Source organism: Bombina bombina, chromosome 8, assembly GCF_027579735.1.
Source record: "Bombina bombina isolate aBomBom1 chromosome 8, aBomBom1.pri, whole genome shotgun sequence".
In the NCBI taxonomy this organism is placed as follows: Eukaryota; Metazoa; Chordata; class Amphibia; order Anura; family Bombinatoridae; genus Bombina; species Bombina bombina.
In genome coordinates, this window is record NC_069506.1 from 335,346,908 (window position 1) to 335,372,915 (window position 26,008).

General features: G+C 39.2%; 1 protein-coding gene across 1 annotated transcript in view; it reads left to right on the forward strand.

Annotated features, from left to right (window-relative positions):
* The window catches only part of LOC128639268 (pulmonary surfactant-associated protein C-like), an 80,549-nt gene that overhangs the window by 23,679 nt on the left and 30,862 nt on the right, over positions 1-26,008 (forward strand). Inside the window, exon 4 of the mRNA XM_053691570.1 lies at positions 18,063-18,179. Within this exon, the coding sequence (XP_053547545.1) occupies positions 18,063-18,179 (117 nt within the window). The remainder of the gene's footprint in view (positions 1-18,062; positions 18,180-26,008) is intronic.

Genomic DNA, 26,008 nt, shown 5'->3' on the forward strand with positions numbered 1-26,008 from the left:
CCACGCTAAATAGTTTCAAAATTTTGTCCTGAGTTTAGAAATACCCAATGTTTACATGTTCTTTGCTTTTTATGCAAGTTATAGGGCAATAAGTACAAGTAGCACTTTACTATTTCCAAAGCATTTTTTTTTTAAAATTAGCGATAGTTATTATTATTATTATCGGTTATTTGTAGAGCGCCGACAGATTCCGCAGAGCTATAAACAAATGTGGAGTACCACAAAACATATATAGGGATCAAATGGGTAGAGGGCCCTGCCAAGAGTCGAACTGTTGTAGTCATCTCTTAAGAAGGTGATCTACAAACAGCTGGACTCTAAGGGTCATATTTATCAAGCTCGCTGGAAACAGAAGTTATGAAGCAGCGGTATATAGACCGCTGCTTCATAACTTGTACGCCTGCTCAGAGGTGGCGGACAGAAATCAAACCGATCGAATATGATCAGGTTGATTGACACCTCCTGCTAGCAGTCGATTGGCCACAAATCTGCAGGGGCGGAATTGTAGCGATGTGCAGCGGACATGATACGCTACTTTGTATCATGTCCTCTAGCACATTGATACATATACCCCTTAGGCTTACATGCTAAGGGGGTTCAGGGGATAGCAATGGAGGAGAGGAACTGGTATAAAGTAAGGTTAGCATAGGTTGTATGCATCCCTGAACAGTAGAGTCTTTACGGAGGGCTTGAAGATTTTAAAACTAGGGGAGAGTCTTGTGGAGCGAGGCAGATAATTCCACAAGATGGGAGGCAGTCCGGAGAAGTCCTGTAAGCGGGAATGTGAGGAGGTAACAAGAGAGGAGGAGAGTAGGAGGTCATGAGCAGAGCGAAGGAGATGGGAGGGAGAGTATCTGGAGACAAGGTCTGAGATATAGGGGGAGCAGCGCAGTTGAGGGCTTTGTATGTCAGAGTGAGAATTTTGTGTTTAATCCCGGAGGCAAGAGTTACATTGTAACACTGATATCTCTCAGGAATCTCTGAAAAACCCTTCACATGTATATATATTTTTTAGTAGACAACCAAAGTATTGATCTAGGCCCATTTTGGTATATTTCATGCCACCATTTCACCGCCAAATGCGATAAAAAAAAATGGTTACCTTTTTCACAATTTTTTTCTCACTGAAATAATTTACAAACAGCTTGTGCAATTATGGCACAAATGGTTGTAACTGCTTCTCTGGGATCCCCTTTGTTCAGAAATAGCAGACATTTATGGCTTTGGGATTACTTTTTGGCAGTTAGAAGGCCGCTAAATGCCGCTGCGCACCACACTTGTATTATGCCCAGCAGTGAAGGGGTTAATTAGGTAGCTTGTAGGGCTAATTTTAGCTTTAGTGTAGTGTAGTAGACAACCCAAATATCAAGGCATCACTCAATACCCTAAAAGCGTCTGGAAGTGATCAGGATCGCTTCCAGCGCTTAAAACCCCAGAGGACGTGCTAGGCACGTCCTTGATCACTAACTGACACTTTTCATAAGACGTGCCTGGCACATCTTTGGCTGTTAAGGGGTTAAGTGTTGTGTTTGAACGCAATCCAAAAATAATGCTGTAAACATTAGCACTTTTTAAAACTTGAATTAAACATGTCTGCAAAAGGAGGTACCCTGTGCCCACAGTCTGTGAGATGGTCTGACCCCCTATTACTGTATATAGTGACACTGTTTAACCCCTCAGTATTGTATATAGTGAGTTAGTGACACAGTCTGTAATCTGCCGGTGAGATGGCTGGCCTGACCCTACCCGCCCCAGTACTTTATAAAGTGACCACAGTAGTCTGTGACATGGTCCAGCCCCCCTTACTGTATATAGTAGTACTGTATAGTGACACTGTTTACCCCCCCATGCTGTAGTAACAAGGTCTGTAATTTGCTGGTTCCACAAACATACACACACACACACATATATACATGCATAAATACACACACAGTCACATACACACACACACACACATACATGCATAAATACACACACAGTCACATACACACAAACACACACATGCACATACACACATACACACACACACACACACACATACATGCAGAAATACACACACAGTCACATACGTACATACACACATAAACACCAATGGGTAAAACAGAAACACTAACCCCTGTAGTCAGAGACACTAGTGAGGCATCATGTCACACTCACATGATATCAGTGCAGGCAGTGGCAGATTAACGTTTTTTATTAAAAATAAATAAATTTGGAAACTGGGCTCCCACCCTCAGGGGCCCAGTCGCAGTTGCGTACCCTGCACCCGCTGTAGTTTCTCCTCTGTTTACAGCAAAAGCAGGTGCAAGAAATAATATAAATATATACAGCAATATTGTTTTATTTTCCTTAATTTAACATTTTATAGGGAGATTAAGGGGCCGATTTATTAAGAGTAGGACGGACATGATCCGCTGTAGCGATCATGTCCGGCCGACATCGCTGAATGTTGACAACATACACTGTCGGCATTTAACATTGCAAAAGCAGTTCTTTTCTTTTCTTAAAGTGAATGTAAATTTTAATGAATAAGTGCCCGGTTTTTAAAAATACTATTCAAAAAAGAGCATGTTCATTAAACTTTACATTGCAGCGTTTTTTTTTTAAATACCTTTTTCTTTAGGGAAATCAGACCGGCAATCCTCCGCCCGCTGCTCATGCTGTACTTAGCATATTGAGGATGAAACCGGCTTCCTCCAATTGTTGTGTGGCCTCACGAGCTGGACACCTATGGGGTGCATGCCATGATTGGAGGAAGCCGGTTTCGTCATTGCGATGATAAGTACAGTGGAGCCGGTCTGGTTTTCCTAAAGAAAAAGGTATTTTAAAAAAACCCGCTGCACTGTAAAGTTTAATGAATGAAAGTGCCCCTGTTTAAATAGTATTTTTAAAAACCGGACATTCATTCAACTTTGTTCAAACTCTGCAACTCCGCTTAACCCTTCCCCCTCACAGCCACACTCCTCTGCTGTGCCCTACCCCCATAACACTGGCCACAAGTTCCTCTGGTGGGTCACATATTCCCTTCACTTCCTAGTTCTGGAAAGCCTTAAAGGAACATGAAACAAAGTTATTTCATGATCCAAACAGAGCATACAATTTAAAATCACTTTCCAAATTACTTCTATTATCAATTTTGCTTAATTCTCTTAGTTTTACTTGGTGCAGAAGCAGCATTGCACCACTAGTAGCCAGCTAAACATAGGGCTAGCCAATAACAAGAGGTATATATGTGCAGCCACCAATCACCAGCTTGCTCCCATTAGTGCAAAACTACTCCTCGCCCTACTTAGGTATGATTTACAACGGAGGATACAAAGAGAACAAAGCTAATTAGATAACAGAAATAAATAGGATAGTTGTTGGTTGGTGTTTCTCTGCTCTTATTTTAAAAGATTACAGAAGCCAGTTGGTAACGCTCTGCATCTTTATCCTGGGCGCCACGATCTTGGCACGTGCGTGTTGTTGTATCCTGTGACAGAAGCTGTGTTTTTCACAGATCAGTGATGTTTTTAGCTGTTTGACAGCTGTACCTTGCACTTTGGATTACTTTGCAAAATAGAAAGCAAATGAGTTACAAATTTACAGTTTTATTAGACAGTTAAACATTTGCACAACAAGTGTAAAAATGCCCTCAGGAATAACATAGAGAAATACAGCAATACAAAAATGTACAGCCTGGGGCATCCACAGAAATTTTCCAGGGGGTAGGGTAAATAAAATGCCCTAAGCAGAATAATATCAGTGACACTGAGGCCTATTTAACAAATGTCTTGCGGACCTTATCCGACAGTGCGGATCAGGTCTGCCAGACCTCGCTGAATGCGGAGAGCAATACGCTCTCCGTATTCAGCATTGCACCAGCAGCTCACAAGAACTGCTGGTGCAACGCCGCCTCCTGCAGACTCGCGGCCAATCGGCCGCCAGCAGGGGGATGTCAATCAACCCGATTGTACTCGGTCAGGTTGAATTGAGGTAATTCCTGTCCGTCTGCTCAGAGCAGCCGGACAGGGTTATGGAGCAGCGGTCTTTAGACCGCTGCTTCATAACTGGTGTTTCTGCCGAGTCTTCAGACTCGCCAGAAACACGGGCCCACAAGCTCAATACTGAGCTTGATAAATGGGCCTCAATGTGTAAAGCAGAAACAGTTACTTGTTGCTCCCATGAGCTGCACATATTTTTTTAAACATGGTAGCTCATTGGTGCCAAGATTGACTCAAGTGAGTGCTTATACTTAGATATAAGGCAGGGCTTGATAAATATGAATCTAAAATCTTGAAGCCAGCTCAAAAAAAAAAATATATATATATATAAACACACACACCACACTTTTTCTGACACAAACACACTCTGGCACACACATGAAAAAACTCACACTCTTGCTCACACTAACATATACACAAACAGGAACAAACTCACATTCTTGCTAACATATATACAGAAACAAACTCAAACTTGTACACACACAGGAACAAACTGTCACTCTTAGACAAACACACATACACAAATAGGAACAAAGTGACAATTTTGCTCACACACAGGAACAAATTCATACTCTTGCTCACACACACACACAGGAACAGTCAAACTCACACTCCTGCTCACACAAACACACAAACTCAAACTCTTGCTCACACATGCACACAAACAAACTCATACTCTTGCTCACACAAGCACATAAACTCAAACTCTTGCTCACATATGCACACAAACTCATACTCTTGCTCACACAAACACAGAGGAACAAACTCATACTCTTGCTCACACACACACACATAAACAATTTGTCACTCTTAGACAAACACACATACATATACAGGAACAAAGTGACAATTTTGCTCACATACCCGCAGGAACAAACTCATAGCCTTGCTCACTCACACACACATAGGAACAAACTCACTCTCTTGCTCACACAAACAAATTCACACTCTTGCTCACACACGTACACAAACACTATCTTGCTCAAACACACACATAGGAACAAACACACTCTTCCTCACACACACACACACACAGGAACAAACTCATGCTCTTGCTAACACACACACACAATCATAGGAACAACTCACACTCACACACATACAGGAACACACTCATACTCTTGCTCATATACATACAAACACAGGAATAAACTCACACTCTTGCTCACACAAGCACACAAACAAACTTACCCTTTTGCTCATACACATAAAGGAACAAACTCAAACTCTTGCTCACCCACACACACACAGGAAGAACTCAACCTTTTGCTCACACACACACAGTAACAAACTCACACTCTTGCTCACACACACACATACACACACACATGCATATATACACACACAGGAACAAGCTCAAACTTTTATGTACACACACACAAACAGGAATAAACTAACTCTCTTACACACACTCACAGTAACAAACTTACTTCCTTACAGTGACACACACATACATATAAAAAACACTTTAACACAAATATTGACACATGCCAGTTGTTGATCTCTATCTCCTACACAGCACAACTTCAGGGGCTGAACTTTATTCTGAGCATTAGCTGGCTCCCAAGCTCATTTTGCACCTGAGCACCAGCTAGTTCCCATATCCCTTCTGCACCTCCCTTCCCTCAGCAGCACGTAGAAGCACAAGCTGGGTGGAGAGAATGTTAGCCTAGCAAATGATGACTCACATAGGCATACACTCCCGTTTGTTTGTGAGTCACTGTGCAGGAACTTCAGAATGAGGAGCAGACTGTGCTGAAACAGCACTGTACATGAAAGTAAAGCAGCTGTGCTAACAACCGGTACAGCTGCAATGTGAGGTACAAAATATGTTTATGAACAGTTTGCCAATCACTGAGACCTTTGTACCTGCAACATTATGCCTGAGGAAACAGTCTGAGACTGAGAAACGCGTCGCAATTTAATATTATTTTATTAAAGTGATTTTAACTTTTACTATAAACACTTGCTGCCTATGAACTGGTTTTTATCTGAGGATATCACTGACCTAAAGACCACTGAGAGGACTATTGCATGCTGTATGCCACGAGCTAAGTCTGTTGGGTGACTGAATTAATCCCAGCTTGTCTCTATAGCATCATTGGGGATGCTTCACCAAATGTGAGTTCAAAATCTTATACTACTATCTGGTGTGGAATCACTCTAGTCATACAATACTAGGCCATATAGGCTTTTTTGTGTTTTCTATTTTACACAGACCCTGAACAAACTCGAGAGGCCGGTCTGCTGGGTGACTGTTATAGATCCCAGACTGTGTCATTTGCACCAATTGAGGTGCTCCAATACATGTGAGTTCAACTATATAGTAAAATCTACATAAATTTGGAAACTACAATATTGGGCCATGTGGCACATCTGTCTCTGTTTGATATGTACCTGCAACATGACTGGCCCCATTAATATCATCTATAGTGTGAACAGAAAGCAATTGCTGTGTGCTTGTTCCCCCCTCCATATGCCCATGTGTACAGCTGCCACTCTGTATTGTGCGCGCTAATATGAAGTGCATGATATGGTTTGTTAAGAACAAAACAATATCACTGATCTGTGCAACACTTCTGTCACAGGGTACAAGAGTACCTCAAATCCAAGATGGCGGCACCCAGCGTGACTATACAGAGCTTTACTTACTAGCGCATTTGAAGATAAAAGCTTTGAAGAGAGCTGCAGGCACAGGATGAAAGCACAATAGGATTGTGAGTAGTAACTATGATACTGTAGTTGTACTCAGCAGTTTAATTTCCTTCTATAGTTGTGTAAGGTGCCCCGTACATGATATCTCACACAGCTAGCAACACAGGTAAACATAATTACAACTGCAACACTTAGGAAACAAACTTGTAAAACGGGTTATGTATGTGCAATTGGAAGATATTGGCCTCTATTTATCAAGCTGTCAACCGCAAATATGCTGGAATTCAGCAGCATATTTGTGGCCAGCCTGATTCGCCTTAGTTATCAAACTCTACAGACCGGCAAAAGTAGAATTTAGTGACGTAACATACGAATGCGAGCTCAATCCTATTGGCTGATTGCATCAGCCAATATCATTTTTCCTACCTTAATGCCGATTGGCTGATAGAATTCTATCAGCCAATCGGAATTCAAGGGACGCCATCTTGGATGACGTTACTTAAAGGTACCTTCATTCAGTCATCGGATGTCATTGAAAGAGGATGCTCCGCATCGGATGGCTTGAAGATGGACCCGCTCCGCGCCGGATGGATGAAGATAGAAGATGCCACCTGGATGAAGACTTCTGCCCATCTGGAGGACCTCTTCTGGCAGGCTTGGATGAAGACTTCTGCCTGTCTGGAGGACCACTTCTGCCGGCTTCGTGGAGGACTTCGGCCCGGCTGGGTGAAGACGTCTCAAGGTAGGGTGATCTTCAGGGGGTTAGTGTTAGGTTTTTTTAAGGGGGGATTGGGTGGGTTTTAGAGTAGGGTTGGGTGTGTGGGTGATGGGTTTTAATGTTGGAGGGGGTATTGTTTTTTTTTTTTTAGGTAAAAGAGCTGATTACTTTGGGGCAATGCCCCGCAAAAGGCCCTTTTAAGGGCTATTCGTAATTCAGGGTAGGGCTTTTTATTATTTTGGGGCGCTTTTTTATATTATTAGGGGGATTAGATTAGGTGTAATTAGTTTAAATTTTTTTTTATTATTTTCTGTAATTTAGTGTTTGTTTTTTGTACTTTAGATAATTTTATTACATTTTATTTAATTGAAGTTAATTGTAGTTAATGTAGGTAATTCATTTAATGATATTATAGTGTTAGGTGTAATTGTAACTTAGGTTAGGTTTTATTTCACAGGTACTTTTGTATTTATTTTAGCTAGGTAGTTATTAAATAGTTAATAACTATTTAATAACTATTGTACCTAGTTAAAATAAATACAAAGTTGCCTGTGAAATAAAAATAAAGCCTAAAATAGCTACAATGTAGCTATTAGTTATATTGTAGATAGCTTAGGGTTTATTTTACAGGTAAGTATTTAGTTTTAAATAGGATTAATTTATTTCGATTTATTTAAATTATATTTAGTTAGTGGGTGTTAGGGTTAGTGTTAGACTTAGGTTTAGGGGTTACTACATTTACTATAGTGGCGGCGGTGTAGGGGGGCAGATTAGGGGTTAATAAATATAATGTAGGTGGCGGCAGTGTAGGGGGGGGCAGATTAGGGGTTAATAAATATAATGTAGGTGGCGGTGGGCTCCAGGAGCGGTGGTTTAGGGGTTAAACACTTTATTTAGTTGCGGCAGGGTCCGGGAGCGGCAGGATAGGGATTAATAACTTTATGTAGGTGGCGGCGGTATAGGGGGTGGAAGATTAGCGGTTAATATGTATAATGTAGGTGGCGGTGGGCTCTGGGAGCGGCGGGTTAGGGGTTAATACATTTATTAGAGTTGTGGTGGGCTCCGGGAGCGGCGGTTTAGGGGTTAATAACTTTAGTTGCAGTGGGCTCCGGGAGCGGCAGTTTAGGGGTTAATATATTTATTAGAGTTGCGGCGGGGTCCGGGAGCGGCGGTATAGGGGGTACACAGTATAGTATAGTGTGGGTTTTTAGTGACATAGTACCAAGAAAGCTGTAAAAAAGCCGAAGAGCAGCGAGATCGATGACTATTAGTTAACAACAGTCCGCCGCTTATCGCGCCGTACTTGGTGCGCGACTTTTTGGCAGCTTTTTTGATAATTTTGGAGAACGTATTCAGGTCTGCGGCAGCAATGTTAGGCGATGTTAGGTGAGCGTATTGGTGCCGTCGAATGCAAGCAAGTTGATGGCTTGATAAATAGAGGCCATTGACTTTTCTGCTTTGTTAGAGTAAATTGCTGTCACTGGATAGATCAAGAGGTGTCTCAGGGGCTGGCTGTGGGCGTTCTGGGGTTTTTGGGATTTTTCAGATACAATTTGTTCAAGCGTGAGGAATTCATAATGGGGCATATCTATCAAGTTCCGTATGGAGCGGTCTAACTCTGCAATATACTTTCAGTATTTATTTTTTCCCCATTTCCTGTAATTCCATTCTGAAATTGTGAGAATTTCAGCTCCTGTTAGAAATGGAAGTGCAGAGCACTGTTATATTCCACAAAGCCATTGGCTGCACACTCTAGTGACCTATTTATAACTGTCTCTAATTGGCCACAAAAGAGAAGGTAACCTAAGTTACAACATGGCAGCCCCCATTGTGTTATAGACACTAAAAGTTTACACTTATTTTGTCACTATTTAAACAGCTAATACTACTTTAAAACATAAATCTACAGGTTATTCTCAGGCTAATCTTTTATTTGAATGCATCATTCTATCTAGCATTTATATAGTGTTTAATGTCTCTTTAAAGAGATAGGAAAGTCAAAATTAAACTTGCACAATTCATATAACGCAAGTCATGTTAACACACTTATGTGCTTCGTTCTCTTTGTATCCCTTGTTGAAAAACAATACACACATATCCAACAGTAGTGTGAGCTAGCTGCTGATTGGTGCCTGTACACAATTATCTCTTGTGATTGGCTAACTAGATGTGTTCAGCTAGCTGCAAGTAGTGCAATGCTGTTCCTTCACCAAAGGATAACAAGAAGATGACGCACATTTGATAATAGAAGTAAATTAGAAAGTTGTTTACAATTGTTTGTTATATCCAAATCATGAAAGAAACGTTTGGGGGTTTGCTGTCGCTTTAAATATTTTGAAGTTTTTCTTTTTGCATGTTATAGTGATCTTTTTAGGAGGAGGTTTTTTTAATTTTAATGATTTTTTTCTAATGTTTTCAAGGTTTTTTTTTTGCAATTACAGAATCCTTCACAGAGGAACTAGTTATAGGGACAGAAATGTGAACCATTGCCATATAGATGTGGTTTAATAGATATTCCCTTTATTACCCATTCCCCAGTTGTGCAAAACCAACACTGTTATATTACAGTTTTTACCTCTGTGATTAACTTGTAGCTAAGCCTCTGTAGACTGCCCTCTTATCTCAGTCCTTTTGACATACTTGCATTTTAGCCAGTCAGTGCTGGCTCATAAATAACTCCATGGGAGTGAGCACAAAGTTATCTATATGGCACACTAGCGCTGTCTAGCTGGAAATTAGCATATGAGCCTACCTAGGTTTAGCTTTCAACAAAGAATACATAGAAAACAAAGCAAATTTGATTATAAAAGTAAATTGAAAGTTGTTTAAAATGACATGCCCTATGTACATCATGAAAGTTTAATTTTGACTAGACTGTCCCTTTAATTGATTATACTAGAAAGTGACTCAGAAAACACAACTGTCACCAGGGGACCGAGAATCTAAAGTGCTCTGCTCAGGTGATATTATCTAAGTCTTGTCAGTATGGTGAGGTTTATCTCACTATGCTTGTTCTGTAACTGAAGGGAATACTCCCATATTAAAAATAAGGTCTACAAAAATCCCTAAATATTATGTGAGTTCTCCCTATGGCGTGAGTTTTTGATCATTGGGCTCCAGGTGGGTGTACAAATCTAATGAATGGCACAATTTTTTAGTTACAATGATGTAGCAATTATTTTTCCGCATAACATAGCTGAGATAAAGACCACACTCTGTGCAATAAAAACTCATGATTTAACCTTAGAATTAGCAAATTGTCAAAATTGTCTCAAATAAACGTTTGAATTCACTATTACTTTATATGTAATAATGTATGTATAATTTGTATGTATAATATGTCTATTTTAAAGGGATAGTAAAGTCCAAATTAAACTTTCATAATTCAGATAGGACATGTAATTTTAACCCCTTAAAAAGGGACACTAAACCCAAATTGTTTCTTTCATGATCCAGATAGAGCATGCAATTTTAAGCAACTTTCTAATTTACTCCTATTATCAATTTTTCTTTGTTCTCTTGCTATCTTTATTTGAAAAGCAAGAATGTAAGTTTAGAAGCCGGCCCATTTTTGGTTCACAACCTGGTTTGTTCTTGGTGAGTGGACAGCACCAATAAACAAGTGCTGTCCATAGTCCTGAACTAAAAATTGGCTGGCTCCTTAGCTTAGATGCCTTCTTTTTCATATAAATAAAGCAAGAGAACGAAAAAAATGGATAATAGGAGTAAATTAGAAAGTTGCTTTAAATTGCATGCTCTATCTGAATCATGAAGGAATTCGGGTTTAGTGTCCCCGGGCATTTCAGACAAATACTTCCCCAAAAGACCAGAACATTTTTGCCATCACTACATTTAAACATAAACAGAGCCTTTTTTTATATATTTGGTTTTAGTAGACAACCCAAAGTATTGATCTAGACCTATTTTGGTATATTTCATGCCACCATTTCACCGCCAAATGCGATCAAATAAAAAAAATTGTTAACTTTTTCACAATTTTAGGTTTCTCACTGAAATTATTTACAAACAGCTTGTGCAATCATGGCACAAATGGTTGTAAATGCTTCTCTGTGATCCCCTTTGTTCAGAAATAGCAGACATATATGGCTTTGGCATTGCTTTTTGGTAATTAGAAGGCCGCTAAATGCCGCTGTGCACCACACTTGTATTATGCCTAGCAGTGAAGGGGTTAATTACGTAGCTTGTAGGGTTAATTTTAACTTTAGTGTGGAGATCAGCCTCCCACCTGACACATCCCACCCCCTGATCCCTCCCTGACCCCTCTCAAAAGGTCCCCACCAGTACTAAAATAAAAGGCTGCTTTTTTTTTATAATTTTTTTTAGATTTTCTTCAGTGTATTATTCCCCCTTACCTCCAACCTCCCTGACCCCCCCCTCTACCTATTTGCCGCCATCTTAAGTACTGGCAGTACTGCCAGTACCCAGGTTGCAGAAAATTTGGCAATTTAAAATAAAAAAAAAAAAAATTAAAATACCCTTTTTTTCTGTTGTGTAGCTGCCCCCCCTCATTACCCTCCCCCCTCACCCTCCCAGATCCCTTTCCCTCAATGGATCCCACATAGGATCACCCTCATTGCCCTTACTCCCTCCTCCCTCCTTGCCCCTTACTTCCAGGGTCTTTTTTTCCCCCCCGCTAACGTGTTGCGTGGCAAAGCTGCCCACCCGCCTCCCTCATTACACTCCTACCTACCAACGATCGGCAACACCGCTGCGCAATGCAGAGAGCCACAGAGTGAGCTTTGTTCTCTTGGTATTCTTAGTTGAAAGCTTAACTTAGGTGGGCTCATATGCAAATTTCTGAGCCCTTGAAGGCCGCCTCTTATCTGAGCTAGAGGGCGTTAGTTAATGAGTTTTATATAAATAACATTGTGCTCATGCACGTGGAGCTATTTAAGAGTCAGCACTAACTACCTGAAATGCAAGTCTTTCAAAAGATCTGAGATAAGGAGGCAGTCTGCAGAAGCTTAGATACAGGGTAATTACAGAGGTAAAAAGTATATTTCTATAACAGTGTTGATTATGCAAAACTGTGGTAAATAAAGGTATTATCTATCTTTTTAAACAACAACACTTTTGGTCTTTACTATCCCTTTAAGTAAAATTTTATGCATCTTTTTAATATGGAGACCAACATTACAGTGTTTCTATACTTCTCTATTTTCAAAACCACAATAAGTTTTTTTATTTGCCATCCATTGTGAAATATTCTAAAATCTGTGCAGTATTTCTCATATAAAAGTATTTAGTCTTCAGTAATCAGCTTCTGTCACAGAAAATATTGTGGTTATGTGAAAGTGGTATCCAGTATTAATAGTTCTGCAAAAGCGTTGTTGTCACGATGGCAACCTGCAACAAAGTCAAGATAAGGTCAGAGAATTCAATTAGGGACAGTAGAAACATAACTAGACATTCCTGATTTAGACTGAGCATAGAATGTTAAACAAATTTTAAATCTACTCTATTATTTAATTTGCTTTTTTCTCTTGTTAATCTTTGCTGAAATGTTTATCTAGGTAAGCTCAGGAGGAGCAAAGAACCTAAGTTCTAGCTGCTGATTGGTGGCTGCATATACAGTATATACCGGTGGTCATTGGCTCACCCATGTGTTCAGTTAGAAACTAGTAGTGCGTTGCTGCTCGTTCAACAAATGATACAATGAGAATGAAGCAAATAAAGTAAACTGGAAAGTTGTTTAAAATTGTATGTTCTACCTAAAATAATCTTGGGTTTCATCTCCCTTTAAGTTAGTATTTCCCTCAACTGTCAGCTTTATTTAGGGCTAGTTTATAAGTGGTGCACTAACTGTTGCAAGCGAGCAAAAAGGGGGTTATCGCAGGTGTTTGTAGCGTGCATATTACAGGTTAAAAGAAAACTCGTTTACTTGAGCACAATTGAATTTAACGCACGTCAGGATAGCGCAAATTGTAAAAAACATTGTAATGTGAAATATTAATATTTAGTTTGCCGTTAGAGCACTTGATAATGCGATCAGGTTTCGCGAGAATAGGTGTTTTTTTCAACTTTTCCGGCTCTATCAAAGTCTATGGGGGAATACGTTGATGCGGTTGCGATATTCCAAGTTTGTCTTTTTGCGAACATAGGGTTAGTGCTTGAGCAAAAACTTTTTACTTTCAACTTGTAATATAAGCGCTTCCCAATGTACACAAGCGATAAGATAAACAATGACATTTAGAGGGGTACAGACATGCTGGAATAGGAAAGGGCCTTTCCCAAACTGTTGACACAAAGCACCCATTTGTCTAAAATATCCTTGTATCTAGATGTATTAAGATGACCCTCCATGGGAACTAACTGCCAGATTACGAGTTTTGCGTTAGCCTTAAAAAGCAGCGTTGAGAGCTCCCAACGCTGCTTTTTTTCTAACGTTGGTATTACAAGTTTGGCAGGTAGAGGCTCACCGCTCACTTTTCTTCCGCGACTCGAGGCTACTGCAAATTCCCTTACGTCAATTGCGTATCCTATCTTTTCTATGGGATTTGCCTAACGCTGGTATTTCGAGTCTTGGAAGAAGTGAGCGGTAGACCCTCTCCTGTCCAGACTCCTACCGCATATAAAAGTCAGTAGTTAAGAGTTTTATGGGCTAACGCCGGAACATAAAGCACTTGACTAAAGTGCTAACAAGTACACTAACACCCATAAACTACCTATTAACCCCTAAACCGAGGCCCCCCACATCGCAAACACTATAATAAATATTTTTAACCCCTAATCTGCCGACCGGACATCGCCGCCACCTATATTATACTTATAAACCCCTAATCTGCTGCCCCTAACATCGCCGAAACCTACATTATATTTTTTAACCCCTAATCTGCCGCCCCCAATGTCGCCGCAACCTAACTATACTTATTAACCCCTAATCTGCCGACTGGACATCGCAGCTACTTTAATAAATGTATTAACCCCTAAACCACCGCACTCCCGCCTCACAAACAATAGTTAATTTTTATTAACCCCTAATCTGCCTGCCCTAACATCGCCGACACCTACTTACATTTATTAACCCCTAATCTGCCACCACCAACGTCGCCGTTACTATAATAAAGTTATTAACCCCTAAACCTAAGTCTAACCCTAACCATAACACCCCCCTAATTTAAATATAATTTAAATACATCTAAATAAAATAACTACAATTAAATAAATTATTCCTATTTAAAACTAAATACCTATAAAATAAACCATAATATAGCTACAATATAACTAATAATTACATTGTAGCTATCTTATGATTTATTTTTATTTTACTGGCAACTTTGTATTTATTTTAACTAGGTACAATAGTTATTAAATAGTTATTAACTATTTAATAACTACCTAGCTAAAATAAGTACAAAATTACCTGTAAAATAAATCCTAACCTAAGTTACAATTACACCTAACACTACACTATCATTAAATAAATTACCTAAACTACCTACAATTAATTGCAATTAAATATAATAAACTAAATTACGAAAAAAAAAACCACTAAATTACGAAAAAAACACACACTAAATTACAGAAAATAAAAAAAATTACAAGAAGTTTAAACTAATTACACCTAATCTAATCCCCCTAATAAAATGAAAAAGCCCCCCAAAATAATAAAATTCCCTACCCTACACTAAATTACAAATAGCCCTTAAAAGGGCCTTTTGCGGGGCATTGCCCACACACCCCTACTCTAAAATCCACCCGATTCCCTCCTTAAAAAACACTACCCCATTGAAGATCACCCTACCTTGAGCCGTCTTCACCCAGCCGGGCACCACTGGTCATCCGATGGGTCAGAAGAGGACATCCGGACCGACAGAAGTCTTTATCCTATCCGGGCAGAAGAGGACATCCGGATCGGTCCGGTAGACATCTTCATCCAAGCGGCATCTTCTATCTTCATCCATCCGACGAGGAACGGCTCCATCTTGAAGACCTCCGGCGCGGAATATCCTTCTAGGCTGATGGACTAACGACGAATGAATATTCCTTTAAATTATGTCATCCAAGATGTTGTCCCTCAAATTCTGATTGGCTGATAGGATTCTATCAGCCAATCGGAATTAAGGTAGGAAAAATCCGATTGGTTGATTTAATCAGCCAATAGGATTGAACTTCAATCCGATTGGCTGATTAAATCAACCAATCAGATTTTTCCTACCTTAATTCCGATTGGCTTATAGAATCCTATCAGCCAATCGGAATTTGAGGGACGCCATCTTGGATGACGTCATTTAAAGGAATATTCATTCATCGTTAGTCCGTCGGCCTTGAAGGATGTTCCGCGCCGGAGGTCTCCAAGATGGAGCCGTTCCTCGTCGGATGGATGAAGATAGAAGATGCCGCTTGGATGAAGATGTCTACCGGTCCGGATGTCCTCTTCTGCCCGGATAGGATAAAGACTTCTATCGGTCCGGATGTCCTCTTCTGACCCATCGGATGACCAGTGGTGCCCGGCTGGGTGAAGACGGCTCAAGGTAGGGTGATCTTCAATGGGGTAGTGTTAGGTTTTTTAAGGAGGGAATCGGGTGAATTTTAGAGTAGGGGTGTGTTGGCAATGCCCCGCAAAAGGCCCTTTTAAGGGCAATTTGTAATTTAGTGTAGGGTAGGGAATTTTATTATTTTGGGGGGCTTTTTTATTTTATTAGGGGGATTACATTAGGTGTAATTAGTTTAAACTTCTTGTAATTTTTTTTATTTTCTGTAATTTAGTGTTTTTTTTTTTTCTTAATTTAGTGGGTTTTTTTTCCGTAATTTAGTTTATTGTATTTAATTGTAATTAATTGTAGGTAGTTTAGGTAATTTATTTAATGATAGTGTAGTGTTAGGTGTAATTGTAACTTAGGTTAGGATTTATTTTACAGGTAATTTTGTACTTATTTTAGCTAGGTAGTTATTAAATAGTTAATAACTATTTAATAACTATTGTACCTAGTTAAAATAAATACAAAGTTGCCAGTAAAATAAAAATAAATCATAAGATAGCTACAATGTAATTATTAGTTATATTGTAGCTATCTTATGGTTTATTTTACAGGTAAGTATTTAGTTTTAAATAAGAATAATTTATTTAATTGTAGTTATTAAATAAATTATGGGCAGGCAGATTAGAGGTTAATACAAATTAACTAGTGTTTGCGAGGCGGGAGTGTGGCGGTTTAGGGGTTAATACATTTATTAAAGTGGCGGCGATGTCCGGTCGGCAGATTAGGGGTTAATAAGTGTAGTTAGGTTGCGGCGACATAATGTAGGTGTCGGCGATGTTAGGGGCAGCAGATTAGGGGTTCATAAGTATAATGTAGGTGGCGGCGGTGTCCGGAGCGGCAGATTAGGGGTTAACAATATAATGTAGGTGGCGACGATGTCGGGGGCAGCGGATTAGGGGTTAATATGTGTAAGATTAGGGGTGTTTAGACTTGAGGTTCATGTTAGGGTGTTAGGTGCAGACATAAAATTAATTTCCCGATAGGAAACAATATGAGCTGCGTTAGAAGCTGGACGCTGCTTTTTTGCAGGTGTTAGGTTTTTTTCCAGCCAGCTCAGCCCCATTGTTTCCTATGGAGAAATCGTGCACGAGCACGTTTTAGCCACTTTATCGCTACCGTAAGCAATGCTGGTATTACAGTGAGAAGTGGAGCTAAATTTGCTTGACGCTCACTTTTCTGAGGCTAACGCAGCCATTCAGAAAACTTGTAATACCAGCGTTGTCTTAAGTGAGCGCTGGAAAAAAAAGGTTCCTTAGCACCGCAAGTCTTTACCGACAAAACTTGTAATCTGGCCGCATGGGATTATGGGGTCAATTAAACAAGCAGCGGATGCTCCATCGATGCCCCATAGTTTCTGGTCCGCCAGTAACGGAAGTTAAGAAGCAGCAGCCGTAAGACTGTTGCTCCCTAACTTTTCCACAGGTGGCCCCTGCTAGCGGCCGATTGGCCGCGAGTGAGTAGGGGGCAGCATTGCACAAGCATTTCACAAGAAATGCTTGTGCAATGTTAAATGCTAACAGCGTATACTACAGCGAATCATGTCCGCTCGACCTTTAGTAAATCTACCTCAAAGTCTTGAGTCATTTTCTTTTTAGTTGTGCACTTGTTAATTATACAAATCTACAGTATTTAATGTTAATTTAAAGGGACATTGTATACTAGATTTTTCTTTGCATACATTTTTTGATCCATTTATATAGCCCGTCTGGGAGTGTTTTTGTAACAAAGTATAGTTGTAATGTGTTCTGACTCCTAACCAATCCCCAAATTTGGTGTAACCAATGACCAAAAATTGGTGTACACTGCTCCTTTAATACATAGCTCCTTTCTATGAGAGCAAACTGAGGTCGGCTCAGGAGTATGCAAAAGTTCTCAAGTACAATATCTATAACATTGTTACAAATATTGGTGCAAACACTGCTTCCATTTAGTGCTCAAAACATGTGCACTTTCCTGAGCCTACCTCAGTATGCTCTCATGAAAAGGAGCTGTTTCAACAAAGGATACCAAACAATGAAGGAACGTTTCATATCAAAATTGGATGTTTTTAATCTTTAAATTGTATGCTCTATCTGATTCATGAAAGTTTAATGTTGATTTCTTTGTCCCTTAACTTACATCTTAAGTTTTGTTTAATTAGATATTTTTGTTATCCAAAATGCATCAAAATTACTGTTTTTTTACTCTATTTTTTTTACCTAGGACTTAATTGCATTTAAACAGTCAAACATGGACCACTGCTTTGTCATGAATATGAATAAAAACCATGTGCCGAGCTTGGATGATGTCATAAATGGAATGCACTATTTTGAGCAAAATGTAAGCAAACACTGTGTTCTAAATATCCCCAAATGGTTTAAATGCTGTCATTTTAAAGAAACTTGTTCCCAATGATCCATTTTACCTGCTGGAGTGTATTAGTGTTTTCAAATAGCTATTTTGCCTTTGTTTTGGCACTTGAAATAGCTTCTTTTTCATATATAGTATTCCCACGTACACTTAAACGTTCAGTATTTAATTATTGGCTAAAGATAAGCTATGTAAATATAGCCAGACGAAGTAATTACACCCTCAGTGAGAGGTAGGAGAGATAACTAATAAAGTATTGATTTTCAATTGTTCTCTCAAAGTATTGGGCTTTGGTATACAGACAAAGATAATAGATAACAGAAGGAAGCATTTGTATGTATAGAAAGTGATATGATAAGGTCTAATTTCCCTGCAAGCGTAGCCCATTTTAATGGGTTGTGGTTTCAAAGAACACAATCAGCCATTTCTTATGCAAAACTAAACCCAAAGCAGCAATTTCTCATACATTTTATACTCTAATTTGTTTCCAATGACAAGCAACAAAGGGAAACCAATTTTCCCCTTTAAAGGGAAATTATGTTAAATAACTTCACTTCATATTCAATAGAGTTTATTTTATTATTATTTTTTTTAACCACAGTGGCTGAACTTAAAAAAAGAAATACTTAAAGGGTCATTAAACTGCTGGGTATAACAACAGTAGCATTGCTACTAGTCACCATTCTATATCCCATATAGGAAGTGGCTAAGGTTTCAGAACTGAATGGTTAGGACGTTCCATGCCATTCTAACGGGCCTAAAGCCCAGCGCACTTAGGATGGCATAGATAGGATGTCCTAATGGCAGGAAGGGGTTAAAAAAGATGGTGACAAGTTATGTACACAGCCACAGACTGATCTGTAAACAGTCTAAAACTACACTGACTTCCATTGGGTTAGTGAAGAATTATTTATTTTTTCTACCAAATAAATAAGCACAAAAAAAGTCTAGGAGGCCTATTTATCAAGCCGTCAACCAAAAATATGCCGGAATTCCGCAGCGTAATTGTGGCAAGCTTGATTCGACCTAGTTATCAAAGCCTACAGACCGGCAAAAGTTGAAATTTGTGACATAACATACGATCCGCCGGTTTCAATCCGACACAGATCGATGCTTACGTCACTACAGATGTTCCGAATGCAAATTCGGCACTATCTGACACCTTTTGGAAGTTAACAAATTTCTAACAGGTACGCTCGCCACTATACCTGGTTTTCAATCCGCAACCCTGGAGGCCGTGGATGCCATAGAAATCAATGGGACTCTGAAAGCAGCGAAAGCTTATGTTCGATGCTGCCAGATATCCCTTTGATTTCTATGGTAGAAAGCAAATTATGTTTACACCTAACACCCTAACATAAGCCCCGAGTCTGCCGCCCCGACATCGCCGCAAGCTAAATAAAATGTATTAACCCCTATCCCGCTGCTCCCGGACCCTACCGCAACTAAATAAATGTATTAACCCCTAAACCCCTGGCCTCCCACATCACTACCACTTACTAAACCTATTAACCCCTAAACCGCCAGCCCCCCACATTACCATAAACTAAATTAAGCTATTAACCCCTAAACCTAACAACCCGGTAACTTTACATTAAAATTACCTCATCCCTATCTTATAATAAATTAAAACTTACCTGTAGAATTAAAATAAACTATATTAAACTACTAATTAACATTCCCTATTATACTAAAATTACATTAAACTATAGCAAACTATTAATTAACCTACCCTAACTATTATACTAAAATTACATTAAACTACCAATTAAATTAACTATATTACATATAAAAAAACAACTAGCCCTACTCAAATTATTTAAATATACTACTAAAAATTACTAAATTACTAAATTACAAAAAAAAATAAACACTAAGTTACAAAAAATAAAAAACACTAAGTTACAAAAATAAACAAACCACAGTATCAAAAATAAAAATGAATTACAACTAATCTAATAGCCCTATCAAAATAAAAAGCCCCCCCCCCAAAATAAAAAACTCCATAGTCTACAATAAACTAGCAATGGCCCTTAAAAGGGCCTTTTGCGGGGCATTGCCCAAAAGAAATCAGCTCTTTTACCTGTAAAAAAATACAAACACCCCCCAACAGTAAAACCCACCACCCAACCAACCAAACCCCCCAAATAAAAAACCTATCTAAAAAACCTAAGCCCCCCATTGCCCTGAAAAGGACATTTGTATGGGCATTGCCCTTAACAGGGCATTAAGCTCTTTTTCATCCAATAGGATGAAAGCTCAATCCTATTTGCTGATTGCTGATTCCTCTTTAATTCCTATCGGCAGATAGAATTCTATCAGCCAATCGGAATGTAAGGGACGTCATCTTGGATGACGTACCTTAAAGGGAAACTTCATTCTACGTTGACCATTGGAAGAAGAGGATGCTTCACGCCGGATGTCTTGAAGATGGATCTGCTCTGCGCCGGATGGATGAAGATAGAAGATGCCGTCTGGATGAAGACTTCTGCAGGCTTCGATGAGGATTTCAGCCCGCTTGGATGAGGATGGATTGTCAGGGGTTATTGTTAGTTTTTTTTAAGGGTTTATTGGGTGGGTTTTATTTTTAGGTTAGGGACTTTGGGCAGTAAAAGAGCTAAATGCCCTTTTAAGGGCAATGCCCATACAAATGCCCTTTTCAGGGCATTGGGGAGCTTAGGTTTTTTTAGATAGGGTTTTACTGTTGGGGGGTGTTTGTAATTTTTTTTTTACAGGTAAAAGAGCTGATTTCTTTGGGGCAATGCCCCGCAAAAGGCGCTTTTAAAGCAAATTGGTAGTTTATATAGGCTTATTTTGGTGGGGGGGTATTTTGATAGGGCTATTAGATTAGGTGTAGTTCTTTTTTATTTTTGATACTGTGTTTTTTTTTAGTAACTTACGCCTAGATTTAGAGTTCTGCATTAGCCATCAAAAGCAACGTTAAGGGGTCCTAATGCTGCTTTTGGCCGCCCGCTGGTATTTAGAGTCAGCCAGGAAAGGGTCTACCGCTCACTTCCTTACCGCAACTCCAGGCTACCGCAGATCCCCTTACGTCAATTGCGTATCCTATCGTTTCTATGGGATTTGCCTAACGCTGGTATTTGGAGTCTTGGAAGAACTGAGCAGCAGACCCTCTACCGACAAGACTCCTACCGCCAAAAAAAGTCAGTAGTTAAGAGCTTTATGGGCTAACGCCGGAACATAAAGCTCCTAACTACTGTGCTACAAAGTACACTAACACCCATAAACTACCTATAAACCTCTAAACCGAGGCCCCCCACATCGCAAACACTATAATAAAATTTTTAAACCCTAATCTGCCGACCAGACACCGCCGCCACCTACATTATTGCTATGAACCCCTAATCTGCTGCCCCTAACATCGTGACACCTATATTATATTTATTAACCCCTAATCTGCCCCCCCAACATCGCCGTGACATAACTACATTTATTAACCCCTAATCTGCTGACCGGACCTTGCCGCCACTATAATAAATGTATTAACCCCTAAACCGCCGAACTCCCGCCTCGCAAACACTAGAATAAATTGTATTAACCCCTAATCTGCCCTCCCTAACATCGCCGCCACCTACCTACAACTATTAACCCCTAATCTCCCGCCCGCAACATCGCCGCTACTATAATAAATGTATTAACCCCTAAACCTAAGTCTAACCCTAACCCTAACACCCCCCTAACATAAATATAATTTAAATAAAACAAAATAATATTCCTATAATTAAATAAATTAATCCTATTTAAAACTAAATACTTACCTAGAAAATAAACCCTAAAATAGCTACAATATAAATAATAATTACATTGTAGCTATTTTAGGATTTATATTTATTTTCCAGTCAACTTTGTATTTATTTTAACTAGGTACAATAGCTATTAAATAGTTATTAACTATTTAATAGCTACCTAGTTAAAATAATTACAAAATTACCTGTAAAATAAATCCTAACCTAAGTAACAAATACACCTAATACTACACTATCATTAAATTAAATAAATTAACTACAATTAGCTAAACTAAAACACAATTAAATAAACTAATCTATAATACAAAAACAAACAAACACTAAATTACAAAAAATAAAAAAATATTACAAGAATTTTAATCTAAGTACACCTAATCTAAGACCCCTAATAAAATAAAAAAGCCCCCCCAAAATAATAAAATTCCCTACCCTATTCTAAATTACCAAGTAAACAGGTCTTTTACCAGCCCTTAAAAGGGCTTTTTGCGGGGCATTGCCCCAAAGTAATCAGCTCTTTTACCTGTAAAAGAAAATACAATACCCCCCCAACATTACAACCCACCACCCACATACCCCTATTCTAACCCACCCAAACCCCCCTTAAAAAAAAAACTATCACTAACCCCCTGAAGATCTCCCTACCTTGAGTCGTCTTCACTCAGCCAAGCTGAAGTTTTCATCCAATCCTGCAGATGTGGTCCTCCATCCGGGCGAAGTCTTGATCCAAGTGGCAAAGAAGAGGTCCTCCATCCGGGCGATGTCTTCTTCCAAGCGGCATCTTCTATCTTCTGTCTTCCGAATCCATCTTCATCCCGCCGACGCGGAACATCCTCCTTCCCCGACGGACTAACGATGAATGAAGGTTCCTTTAAATGACGTCATCCAAGATGGCATCCCTCAAATTCCGATTGGCTGATAGGATTCTATCAGCCAATCGGAATTAAGGTAGGAAAAATCTGATTGGCTGATTCAATCAGCCAATCAGATTGATCTTGCATTCTATTTGCTGATCGGAACAGCCAATAGAATGCAAGCTCAATCTGATTGGCTGATTGGATCAGCCAATCGGATTGAAATTCAATCTGATTGGCTGATTGAATCAGCCAATCAGATTTTTCCTACCTTAATTCCGATTGGCTGATAGAATCCTATCAGTCAATCGGAATTCGAGGGACGCCATCTTGGATGACGTCATTTAAAGGAACCTTCATTTGTCGTTAGTCCATCGGGGAAGGAGGATGTTCCGCGTCGGCAGGATGAAGATGGATCCAGAAGACAGAAAATGCTGCTTGGAAGAAGACATCGCCCGGATGGAGAACCTCTTCTTTGCCACTTGGATCAAGACTTCGCCCGGATGGAGGACCACATCTGCCGGATTGGATGAAGACTTCGGCTTGGCTGAGTGAAGACGACTCAAGGTAGGGAGATCTTCAGGGGGTTAGTGATAGTTTTTTTTAAGGAGGGTTTGGGTGGGTTAGAATAGGGGTATGTGGGTGGTGGGTTTTAATGTTGGGGGGGTATTGTATTTTCTTTTACAGGTAAAAGAGCTGATTACTTTGGGGCAATGCCCCACAAAAAGCCCTTTTAAGGGCTGGTAAAAGAGCTGATTACTTTTGTAATTTAGAATAGGGTAGGGAATTTTAGTATTATTTACGGGGGCTTTTTTATTTTATTAGTGGGGTTAGATTAGGTGTAATTAGGTTAAAATTCTTGTAATTTTTTTTATTTTTTTGTAATTTAGTGTTTGTTTTTTTTGTATTATAGATTAGTTTATTTAATTGTATTTTAGTTTAGCTAATTCTAGGTAATTTATTGATAGTGTAGTATTAGGTGTATTTGTAACTTAGGTTAGGATTTATTTTACATATAATTTTGTTATTATTTTAACTAGGTAGCTATTAAATAGTTAATAACTATTTAATAGCTATTGTACCTGGTTAGAATAAATACAAAGTTGCCTGTAAAATAAATATAAATCCGTAAATAGCTACAATGTAATTATTATGTATATTGTAGCTATATTAGGGTTTATTTGATAGGTAAGTATTTAGTTTTAAATAGGAATTATTTATTTAATTATAGGAATATTATTTCGTTTTATTTAAATTATATTTATGTTAGGGGGGTGTTAGGGTTAGACTTAGGTTTAGGGGTTAATACATTCATTATAGTAGCAGCGACGTTGCAGGCGGAAGATTAGGGGTTAATAATTGTAGGTAGGTGGTGGCGATGTTAGGGAGGGCAGATTAGGGGTTAATACAATTTTTTCTAGTGTTTGCGAGGTGGGAGTTCGGCGGTTTTGGGGTTAATACATTTATTATAGTGGCAGCGAGGTCCGGTCGGCAAATTAGGGGTTAATACTTGTAGTTAGGTTGCGGCGACATTTGGGGGGGCAGATTAGGGGTTAATAAATATAATGTAGGTGTCGGCGATGTTAGGGGCAGCATATTAGGGGTTCATAGGGATAATGTAGGTGGCGGCGGTGTCCAGTCAGAAGATTAGGGGTTAATAATATAATGTAGGTGTCAGCGATAGAGGAGCCGGCAGATTAAGGGTTAATAAATGTAAAGTTAGGGGTGTTTAGACTCGGGGTTCATGTTAGGGTGTTAGGTGTAGACTTAGAGAGTGTTTCCCCATAGGAAACAATGGGGCTGCACTAGGAGCTGAACGCTGCTTTTTTGCAGGTGTTAGGTTTTTTCCAGCCAGCTCAGCCCCATTGTTTCCTATGTGGATATCGTGCACGAGCACGTTTTGCCAGCTTACCGCTACCGTAAGCAACACTGGTATTGAGGGTTAATGTGGAGCTAAATTCTGCTCAACGCTCCCTTTTATGAGCCTAACGCAGCCACTCAGACAACTCTAAATACCAGCGTTGTCTTAAGGGTGCGCTGGGGAAAAAAGCAGCGTTAGCTATGCGGTTCTTAACCGACAAAACTCTAAATCTAGCCGTTAGTGTTTTTTATTTTTTGTAACATAGCATTTATTTATTTTTTGTAATTTAGTCATTTTTAATAGTATATTTAAATAATTTGAGTAGCTAGGTTTCTAGCTTTTTGTATGTTATATAGTTAATTTAATTGGTAGTTTAATGTAATTTTAGTATAACAGTTAGGGTAGGTTAATTAATAGTTTAATATAGTTTAATGTAATTTTAGTATAATAGTTAGGGTAGGTTAATTAATAGTTTAATATAGTTTAATGTAATTTTAGTATAATAGTTAGGGTAGGTTAATTAATAGTTTAATATAGTTTATTTTAATTGTACAGGTAAGTTTTAATTTATTATAAGATAGGGATGAGGTCATTTTAATGTAAAGTTAGCGGGTTGTTAGGTTTAGGGGTTAATAGCTTAATCTAGTTTATGGTGATGTGGGGGGCTGGCGGTTTAGGGGTTAATAGGTTTAGTAAGTGGTAGTGATGTGGGAGGCCAGGGGTTTAGGGGTTAATACATTTATTTAGTTGCGGTGGGGTCCGGGAGTGGCGGGATAGGGGTTAATACATTTATTTAGTTGCGGTGAGGTTCGGGAGCGGTGGGATAGGGGTTAATACATTTATTTAGTTGTTGTGGGGTCCGGGAGTGGCGGGATAGGAGTTAATACATTTATTTAGTGGCAGTGGGGTCTGGTAGCGGCGGGATAGGGGTTAATACATTTATTTAGTTGTTGTGGGGTCCGGGAGCGGCGGGATAGGGGTTAATACATTTATTTAGTGGCAGTGGAGTCTGGTAGCGGCGGGATAGGGGTAAAACATTTTAGTATAGTGGCGGTGTTTACTGACAAGGTATAAATAAAGTTGGTAAAAAGCCGAATAGCAGCGAGATCGATGACTGCTAGTTAAGAACAGTCCGCTGCTCATTGCCCCGTACTTGGTGCGCGGCTTTTTGCCGTCTTTTTTTATAAATATGGAGATCATATTGAGGTCCGCGGCCGCGATGTTAGGCGAGCGTATTGGTGCCGCTGAATGCAGCATAGTTGACGGCTTGATAAATAGGCCTTATGATCTCTTATTGCTATTTTATGGCATCATAAATAG